Below are 10,161 nucleotides of genomic sequence, written 5' to 3'. Positions count from 1 at the left end.
TTTTGGCCTGTGTACAAAAGCTCTCTTTGCTCTTTATTTGTTATGCACATTACAAACATTTGCAATAAAGATCATAGCCATTGTCCGAATACTCAACGGCACAATCGTTGAGTATTCGTTGTCTGTTTGTCACAGTCGAATGGAAACCACGCGGGACAACGCAGTCGTATGGATAGCAAGCAAACCTGATGACATCAGAGCACCAAGTATGACTGAAACCATTGATACTTAATAATACAAAATAAACACTGAACTAGTACGTGTGTGGTTTTTTTTTATTTCAAAAAGACGTTCAAGACTACATCATACAATGACAATCAGTGAAGTATCCCATTCCCTTGTACATTCAGACCCACATCATTTGGTTTGGTTGATTGGTGTCATCTTTGGTAATGGAAAAGTTTCCCAACTGCTAGAAGGGGCTGGCCCGTGACGGTCGGTTTGTTTTTGTCGTTGTTGTGGAACATGGTTTACATTTACAGTCTTGTGGAATTCTACTCCCGCGACATCCCTCTGATCAACTGCTTTCACAGAAGCCTGCGACAGAGGAATAGAATGTGTATACACATGCTGCATATAATGAACTTATAACTGATGTTTGGATTCAATAAGAGTTCGTCATACACACTAGCTTCCAAAAGTTAGACCAAAAGTCGCACAATTGCTTGCTACGCGATCGTTTGTTTGGAAAGTATTACTTTTCATTTTTAAATGTAGTTATTGCAACTCTTACCAGTGTGTCCAACGCGTCTGTATTTGCCGAGGAAGCAGATCTCCTTTTTCTTGTTTGTGACAATCTTCTGGTCCTCGGGCCTCAGGCCGGTGGGGTGACGGGAGAAGATGAAGGAGTATCCGTCCAGGCAGGTGCCGTCCAGGTCAACCTCTCTGCAGGAGTAGTGGATGGCGTAGTTGTCGTAGTCGGTGTCAATGACCCAGTGGTCATCGTCTATGTGGAGGAGAGAGGAGACAGAATCATAGCAATGGTTGGTTTAACAGCAGGCTTTGACAGCAGGCAGCTTCATCAATGGCATGCTATTAAATACTAATGAGGAAAAGTTAAGTTATCCTCAATGTGTGGTGGAGTAACTCAATGGAATATTCTGCACAACAATAGGAGACATTGGTCTTGAGTTTGAGCCTGTAGTCTTTCTTACTTCCAGTCTGGAGGTACGAAGCAGCGCCCCAATATCTCATCTTGAACTTGGCAGGGTCTGGAGTGTCCTCGAAGGTGCCGAACATGTTGGCACACATTTCCCAGTTGCTAAAGGGAGGAAAAGGGGAGGATAAATGAGGAAGTTCGGTGGAAGTGAAAGCATAATGAAGTTCAGGAACATTTTTTATCATTTGTAAGTAAACAGAACTCACTTCAGGATGATAACTCTGCCGTGGGCAGTTGCAGTCATTTTGCCACTTTCATCTACTGAGAACTGAGCGACGACATTGTCCAAGAGGAACAGACCAACAGGATCTTTCTTGGCCACAGCATACCACCTACCAGTATACTTCAAGATGAAATGAGAGCTCTATCAATCCCGGCATACCATACAATGACATTCCAGTTCCATTCTACAACGTTTAACATTCCAAGGCTGATAGATCAAATTGGACAAGAGCAGAGATACTTTATGACAAGTTACATTTCCCGAAATTAGAATTGTGTTCTTACCCTGCTCCTGTCGAAGTTCTGCATGACCTGAATGTTTGAAACTTGACAGTCCTGTGCCCAGCATGTCGCCAGGACACAGAGGGCCACACAGATCCTCAGCATGTTGCCTTGTTGATGGATCTGTGGAAGACAGAGCCCAGAGTCATGAGAAAATATCACAACATTACCACCAGTACATCCCATCAGGTCAATAGAAGAGCCATATCCCGCTCCATTACAGCTTCACTCTAAAAAGCGTGCAAACTAAACTTTTTTTTTTATAACTAAACCACAAGCGGAATAGATGTAAAACCTACTATCCATTTCCATGTAGTACATACCTTGTCCAAAAAAAAGGGCAGAGGTACTTTGCCTCTCCAGACAGGGTTTTTTATAGTGTAGGGTCTCGCCACAGCCAGGGTTGCGTAAGAACAACTGCAGATGTGAGACAGCCCCCAAGCAGGAGCCTCCCCTCAAAGTGGGCAAACATTACATAACTCCAAACAAGACTCCCATTTGACCCTAGCCCCAAACATGTGTTTTTGCTGCCTTATGAAAGAGCTGTTGTGGGTAAAGCCAAGAGCACATCTGAAATGCTATACATACTCACTATCAATCACTAACCGTGAAATGTTTCGCTTCAGCAGTACGAGCCCCACGTTAATGTCCAGATCCAGACTTTTAAAAGGCATGTTTCAGCTCACTTTTATCCCCCCTGGAACAGCTATGTTCTTTCTGGTTAGTCATGTCTCCACTTTTCTTGAAATGTTTCACTTTTCACTGGAAAACCATGTTAGGCAATCATGTACAATGTTTATTGCTGTATGTCCAAGACATCTCTAGGATCCCTATAGGATAGCCTGTGGAGAAAAAAAAACATTGACTTCTGGTTTGCTATGCAACCAATATCAAAGAGAAATACCTTGTAGTTCAACCCAAAGTCCAGGTCCTTTTGGATTCACGCCACTCAATCAATGCTGATCTGATTACGGGGAAGGGCCTGACTGTTTGTGTTGTGTGTTTTCACCTGAAATCTCAACTAATCATTCGGAACTTGGAACAGAGAATGCCGTGAGTGATCAAACAGAATGAATAAATTGTTGTATCCCATTGATCATACCACGCCAGCAAATTCCATAAGATATTATAAAGGCTCATACATGCTAACAAGTTGTAAAGCATTATACCTGCAGGCTTTATGTAAAGTGTTATGACATTTTATTTTTATTTATTTCAACTTTATTTAACCAGGTAGGCCAGTTGAGAACAAGTTCTCATTTACAATTGTGACCTGGCCAAGATAAAGCAAAGCAGTGCGACAAAAACAACAACACAGAGTTACACATGGGATAAACAAACGTACAGTCAATAACACAATAGAAATGTACAGTGTGTGCAAATGTAGTAAGATTAGGGAGGTAAGGCAATAAATAGGCCATAGAGGCGAAATAATTACAATTTAGCATTCACACTGGAGTGATAGATGTGCAATAAAAATAAACAATATGGGGATGAGGTAGTTGGGTGTGCTATTTACAGATGGGCTGTGTACAGGTATGGTGGGCATATACAGTAAATAGGGGTGTGTGCACTTACTTTTTTGGCCTCAAAACCTTGATTGTGGCATAAAGCTACGAGTAAGCTTTCCAAGTGGACATTTGATTTTCTTTCTAGGATCGTATAACTGCTACTCATTGGCCCAGTTATGTAACTTGGCACGGCTAACCGCAAAAAGCCTAATTTGTTGCTCCAAAGAATGGCTGAACCAGTGCCAGAGTCATTAAAAAGTAATCATTTTTATCTGCTGGATATGTAATATAGTATTCCAAACTAGATATATACCGTATGTGTAGGGGGCAAGACAAAGTATATTGGGAATGTTTAGTAACTTTATGAGGTGTTTTGTAACTTTATGAAGTACACCCCCAACTTTACAATTCATCAGGTTGGTTCCAGTCACCTGTGAAGCTTTTTTGCAACCAACCAAAACGATCACTGCCAAGCAGCATCAGATCAGATATCTACAGTGTGGGAATGTGATGATAGGAGAGGGCGGATTAATCAGACATAACTCCACCCCTTCAATGCAGGTTTTCAGTTCTGTCACGTATAGATGGAGGATCTTAATTTGAGCAAGTTTGCTACAGCAGGAAAACAGTTCTGCAGCAACAGGAAATGTGAATTATTAGATGGATTATGGCTGTTTTTGTAGGGGTTGATGCATTTTTCGTGAGGACAAATCAAGTCTGAAATGTCAAAATAGAAATGACAAACTTTAGAAGCCTTTTTAAAACTCAAATACACTACAAGTTTGCAGTTCCTGCTGTGCAAGAACATTATCAGCAACAAAAGAGTGATTAAAGGAAGTTCCTACATGTCTACTATACTGCAGGTAGCAGATAGTGGGTTTTATTCAACACAAGTCACCTGGCTGGTGTGGTGGGGCACCCCAGTGTGACAGCACAGGGCATACAGTGTGGCCTTTCTGGACACAGTGCCACTTCTTTTCCACGTGGAGGCTGGTGACCATAAAATAACTGATAAGCAGCGGCCGGTTCACACACTACTGCAATGAGAGGTTTTGAAGGAATGGGGGAGTTTCTTGAACACATCCAATCCAAATTGATTGCAGACTTTAGTTATCAAGTCTATGAGTGTCTCATGTTGTCTAACGTCTTTCCACAGTGTCTCTTTTTCTTCTTCTTGCCTATATGTAAACTAGGCAAGTCAGTTAAAGAACAAATTCTTATTTACAATGACGGCCTAGCAAAAGACAAAAGGCCTCCTGCGGAGACGGGGGCTGCGATAAAAAATACAAATGTAGGACAAAACATAACGACAAGAGATGGCAACACATGACAACACAGCATGGTAGCAACACAACATGACAACAACACAGTAGCAACTCAACATGGCAGCAGCACAACATGGTAACAGCACAAAACATAGTACAAACATTCTTGGGCAAAGACAACAGCACAAAGGGCAAGAAGGTAGAGATGCAGCGAACTGAAAAGTGGAGCGACCCAGGCATCTGTGTGCTTTGGCGACCTTTAACAGAATGTGACTGGCAGAACCGGTGTTGTACGTGGAGGATGAGGGCTGCAGTAGGTTTCTCAGATAGGGGGGAATGAGGCCTAAGAGGGTTTTATAGATAAGCATCAACCAATGGGTCTTGCGACGGGTATACAGAAATGACCAGTTTACAGAGGAGTATAGAGTGCAGTGATGTGTCCTATAAGAAGCATTGGTGGCAAATCTGAAAATATGATGGCCATATGGTAAAGAACATCTAGTCATGAGAGCACCCTTACCTGCCGATCTATAAATTACATTGCCGTAATCTAGACTGGATAGGATGGTCATCTGAATCAGGGTTCGTTTGGCAGCTGGTGTGAACGAGGAGCGATTACGATAGAGGAAACCAAGTCTAGAGTTAACCTTAGCCTGCAGCTTGGATATGTGCTGAGAGAAGGACAGTGTACCGTCTAGCCATACTCCCAAGTACTTGTATGAGGTGACTACCTCAAACACTAAACCCTCAATCACACCGGTGGAGAGAGGTGCATTCTTCTTACCGAACCACATGACCATTGTTTTGGAGGTGTTCTGAACAAGGTTAAGGGCAGAGAAAGCTTGTTGGACACTAAGAAAGCTTCCTCAGCGTGATAACATTGAACGTTTGCTTATTTGTCTCATTGCAGTCAGCGACACTATTACCATATGGCTTTCTCCATAAGATTAACTCCTAGGTACGGTGTCCATGTGACTAATCCATTCCATTGTGCCAGGCCAGCCCCGTCTCTCTCTCTCTTGCTCTCACTCTCTTTCAGAGAGGACATCCCAGAAATCACTTTTACTTAATCTGGGATTAAATGATGCAGCTATTTTTGTTGGCCTGTTGTCTGACTTTGATTCAGTGCCATGCTGTGTTGGCTGGGAGAGAGAAAGACCCTTTGTACACCGTACCAGGGGTAGGCAGCTAGATTCAGCCGTGGGATGATTTTTGTCCAAGGGGATTGTCGGGGGGCCAGAACATAACTATAATAATTTGTACACAAGTAAACACAAAAAGAGATTGAATTTGAAAATAACAATAATTTCATACCTTGATTACATTGAGACACGATCACATATTTGTATTTGTATTTATTAAGGATCCCCATGGCAGCAACTACTCTTCCTGGGGTCTAGCAACATGAAGACAGTTATATACAGTTTAAAATATGACATGATATTACATTTCATAACACTTTCCCCAATACATTTAGTGTGTTCCCTCAGGCCACAATTCCACTATCACATATTTACAACACAACATCCATGTGTACGTGTGTGTAGAGTGTGTGTCTTATCATGTGTATGTATGTCTGTGCCTGTGTCTGTCTCTTCACAGTCCCTGCTGTTCCATAAGGTGTATTTTAAGCTGTTTTTTAAATTCTACTGATTGCATCACTTACCTGATGTGGAATAGAGTTTCATGTAGCCATGGCTCTATGTAGTTTATCTTGCCAATGAAAAAATAATTGAAGTAATTGGCAATATTTGTGGGTTTTTTGATGAGTGAGCCATCTGATTCAATGAATGATGGAGCTGAGTTTGCCTTTTTGCCCAAAATGTAATTTAAGGTGCTCCAAAGCTTTTTACTATCATTCTTTATGTCATGTATCTTTGTTTCATAGTGTAGTTTCTTCTTCTTTTTATTCAGTTTAGTCACATGATTTCTCAATTTGCAGTACATTAGCAAATCGGTTGTGCAGCCAGACTTATATGCTATTCCTTTTACCTCATCCGTTTCAACCAAACAATTTTTCAATTCCTCATCAATCCACAGAGATTTGATCGTTTTTACTGTCATTTTGTTAATGGATGCATGCTTATTAGTAACTGGAATAAGCAATTTCATAAATGAGTCAAGAGCAGCATTTGGTTTCTCCTCATTACACACCACAGACCGACAAATATGATTTACATCATCAACATAGTACTCACTACAAAACTTATTGTATGACCTCTTATACACTATATAAGGCCCAGCCTTTGGAACGTTGGTTTTCCTTGATATGGCTACTATATTGTGATCACTACATCCGATGGATTTGGATACTGCTTTAAAGCAAATTTCTGCAGCATTAGTAAAGATGTGATCAATACATGCTGTTTGTAACTACCCTGGCAGGTTGACTGATAACCTGAACCAGGTTGTAGGCACTAGTTACAGTTTGAAGACTTCTCTTGAGTGGGCAGCCTGATGAAAGCCAGTCAATATTTAAATCACCCAGAAAATATATCTCTCTGTTGATATCACATACATTATCAAGCATTTCACACATGTTATCCAGATACTGACTGTTGGCACTTGGTGTGCTATAGCAGCTTCCCACCAGAATGGGCTTTAGGTGGGCCTCCCTGGTGGCGCAGTGGTCTAGGGCACTGCATCGCAGCGCTAGCTGCCCCACCAGAGACTCTGGGTTCGGACAATTGGCCTAGTGTCGTCCGGGTTAGGCCGGTAGGGATATCCTTGTCTCATCGCGCACCAGCGACTCCTGTGGCGGGCCGGGCGCAGTGCGCGCTAACCAAGGGAGCCAGGTGCACGGTGTTTCCTCCGACACATTGGTGCGGCTGGCTTCCGGGTTGGAGGCGCGCTGTTTTAAGAAGCAGTGCGGCTTGGTTGGGTTGTGTTTTGGAGGACGCATGGCTTTCGACCTTCGTCTCTCCCGAGCCCGTACGGGAGTTGTAGCGATGAGACAAGATAGTAATTACTAGCATTTGGATACCACGAAAATTGGGGAGAAAAGGGGGTAAAATATTTTTTTTTTAAAGAATGGGCTTTAGGTGAGGCAGATTACTAGCCATATTACTTCAACAGTATTTAACATGAGATCCTCTCTAAGCTTAACAGGAATGTGGTTCTGAATATAAACAGCCACACCTCCTCCTTTGGCATTTCTGTCTTTTCTGTAGATATTATAATCATGTATTTCTACCACTGTATCATCAAAGGTATTATCTAAATCAGTTTCAGAGATTGTCAGAATATGAATATCATCTGTTACTAGCAAATTATTGATTTCATGAACCTTGCATCTTAAGCTAAATCTGTTAACTTAGGCTATTTTTAGCACTTTTCTGGGTTGCTTGATTGTTTTCATTGCTTTACTGGGAAGCTTAGCAGAAGTAGATCAAACATGTATCACTAGCCACTTTAAACAATGCCACTTAATATAATGTATATGTATATACTGTACTCTATATCATCTACTGCATCTTGCCATCTTTATGTAATACATGTATCACTAGCCACTTTAAACTATGCATTTTTATGTTTACATACCCTACATTACTCATCTCATATGTATATACTGTACTCGATACCATCTACTGCATCTTGCCTATGCCGTTCTGTTCCATCACTCATTCATATATCTTTATGTACATATTCTTCATCCCTTTACACTTGTGTGTATAAGGTAGTAGTTGTGGAATTGTTATGGTTAGATTACTCGTTGGTTATTACTGCATTGTCGGAACTAGAAGCACAAGCATTTCGCTACACTCGCAATAACATCTGCTAACCATGTGTATGTGACAAATACATTTTTTATTTTATTTAACATGCTCATGTTATTTATGTTAGTGCAGGGTACGCTGCACACAGTGGACTTCCTACTACAGTGCCTTGCGAAAGTATTCACCCACTTGGCATTTTGCCTATTTTGTTGCCTTACAACATGGAATTAAAATAGTTTTTGGGGGGTGGGTTCCTGCGTTCCTGCTGGTGTACAGCAATCTTTAAGTCACACTACAGATACCACAGATTCTCAATTGGATTGAGGTCTGTGCTTTGACTAGGCCATTCCAAGATATTTAAATGTTTCCCCTTATGCTTAGGGTCTGTCACATCTGCTCCTGCCACGCCCTCTAGTGTTCATCCGGTGTCTCCTTGACCTGCAGCCACTCACCCCGTACTCTCTCCCTCTCTCTCTCTCTGTGTGTGTGATTGTGTGGGTGGAGACAGGTGTGCCGGAGTCAGAGCAGATCCCCACCAGCTGCAACCCGTTCCATAATCAAGACCTCTACAAATACTCAGTCCTGCCACTTCCACTCTGCCCGGTCGTAATCTCTGCTCAGTCAGTTTATGCTTCTAGCTATTTGTTATTATTAAAGATCCTGTTACCCTGACTGACGCTGTTTATCCTCTCCACTGCAGTTTCGCCGCTCTGACTCTGGTCCCTGTCTCTTGTTCCATGTCTCGCCACCCTGCTACACTGTTCTGTATTCGGCACACTACTACTCCCTTGGATTCACCTCCTTACCTGTTTACCCTGTCTCAATCCCATTCACTCCAGCTTCCGCATCTGGTTTCCTACAACCCACCCGAGCTTCCCCTGGCCTGCACTCCATCTCTCCCTGTTTTGCAATAAATACCTTGGTTAATTCATCCCAGTTTCCTCGTCTGAGTCTGCTCTTGGGTTCCCCTGTGCCGCTCCACCTAACAGGGTCATTGTCCTGCTGGAAGGTGAACATCCGTCCCAGTCTCAAATCTCTGGAAGACAAACAGGTTTCCCTCAAGAATTTCCCTGTATTTAGCGCCATCCATCATTCCTTAAATTCTGACCAGTTTTCCAGTCCTTGCCGATAAAAAAAAAAAAAAAAAGTGTTCTCGGGGTGATGAGAGGTGTTGGGTTTGCGCCAGACATGGCGTTTTCCTTGATGGCCAAAAAGCTACATTTTAGTATCATCTTTACAGAGTACCTTCTATATGTTTGGGGAGTCTCCCACATGCCTTTTGGCAAACACCATACGCGTTTGCTTATTTTTTTTCATAAGCAATGTTTTTTTCTGCCCATTTCTGTAAAGCCCAGCTCTGGAGTGTACGGCTTAAAGTGGTCCTATGGACAGATACTCCAATCTCCGCTGTGGAGCTTTGCAGCTCCTTCAGGGTTATCTTTGGTCTCTTTGTTGCCTCTCTGATTAATGCCCTCCTTGCCTGGTCTGTGAGATTTGGTGGGCGGCCCTCTCTTGGCAGGTTTGTTGTGGTGTCATATTCTTTACATTTTTTAATAATGGATTTAATGGTGCTCAGTGGGATGTTCAAAGTTTTGGATATTTTTTATAACCCAACCCTGATCTGTACTTCTCCACAACTTTGTCGCTGACCTGTTTGGCGAGCTCCTTGGTCTTCATAGTGCTGCTTAGTGGTTGCAGACTCTGGGGCCTTTCAGAACAGGTGTATATATACTGACATCATGTGACACTTAGATTGCACACAGGTGGACTTTATTTAATTAATTATGTGACTTCTGAATGTAATTGGTTGCACCAGATCTTATTCAGGGGCTTCATAGCAAAGGGGGTGAATACATATACAAGCACCACTTTTCTGTTGTTTTTTCATTTCACTTCACCAATTTGGACTATTTTGTGAATGTCCATTACATGAAATACAAATAAAAATATATTTAAATTACAGGTTGTAATGCAACAAAATAGGAAAAATGGCAAGGGGGTGAATA

The 10,161-nt window shown here is 42.1% G+C and overlaps 1 protein-coding gene across 1 annotated transcript; it reads right to left on the bottom strand.

The window, feature by feature from the left end:
- Positions 1 to 254: 254 nt before the first annotated feature.
- LOC120029614 (retinol-binding protein 4-A) lies at positions 255 to 2,066 on the bottom strand. The gene is made up of 6 exons (XM_038974901.1): positions 1,987 to 2,066; positions 1,667 to 1,786; positions 1,366 to 1,502; positions 1,155 to 1,261; positions 734 to 946; positions 255 to 537 (listed from the first exon to the last, which is right to left on the bottom strand). The coding sequence occupies exons 2-6, from the start codon at positions 1,766 to 1,768 to the stop codon at positions 518 to 520; spliced, it is 579 nt and encodes a 192-aa protein (XP_038830829.1). The 5' UTR covers positions 1,769 to 1,786; positions 1,987 to 2,066; the 3' UTR covers positions 255 to 517.
- Positions 2,067 to 10,161: the final 8,095 nt, after the last annotated feature.

Source organism: Salvelinus namaycush, chromosome 35 (genome assembly GCF_016432855.1).
Source record: "Salvelinus namaycush isolate Seneca chromosome 35, SaNama_1.0, whole genome shotgun sequence".
NCBI classification, from domain to species: domain Eukaryota; kingdom Metazoa; phylum Chordata; class Actinopteri; order Salmoniformes; family Salmonidae; genus Salvelinus; species Salvelinus namaycush.
Note: the sequence above shows the minus strand (reverse complement) of the source record. Positions and strands in the feature narration are given on the sequence as shown.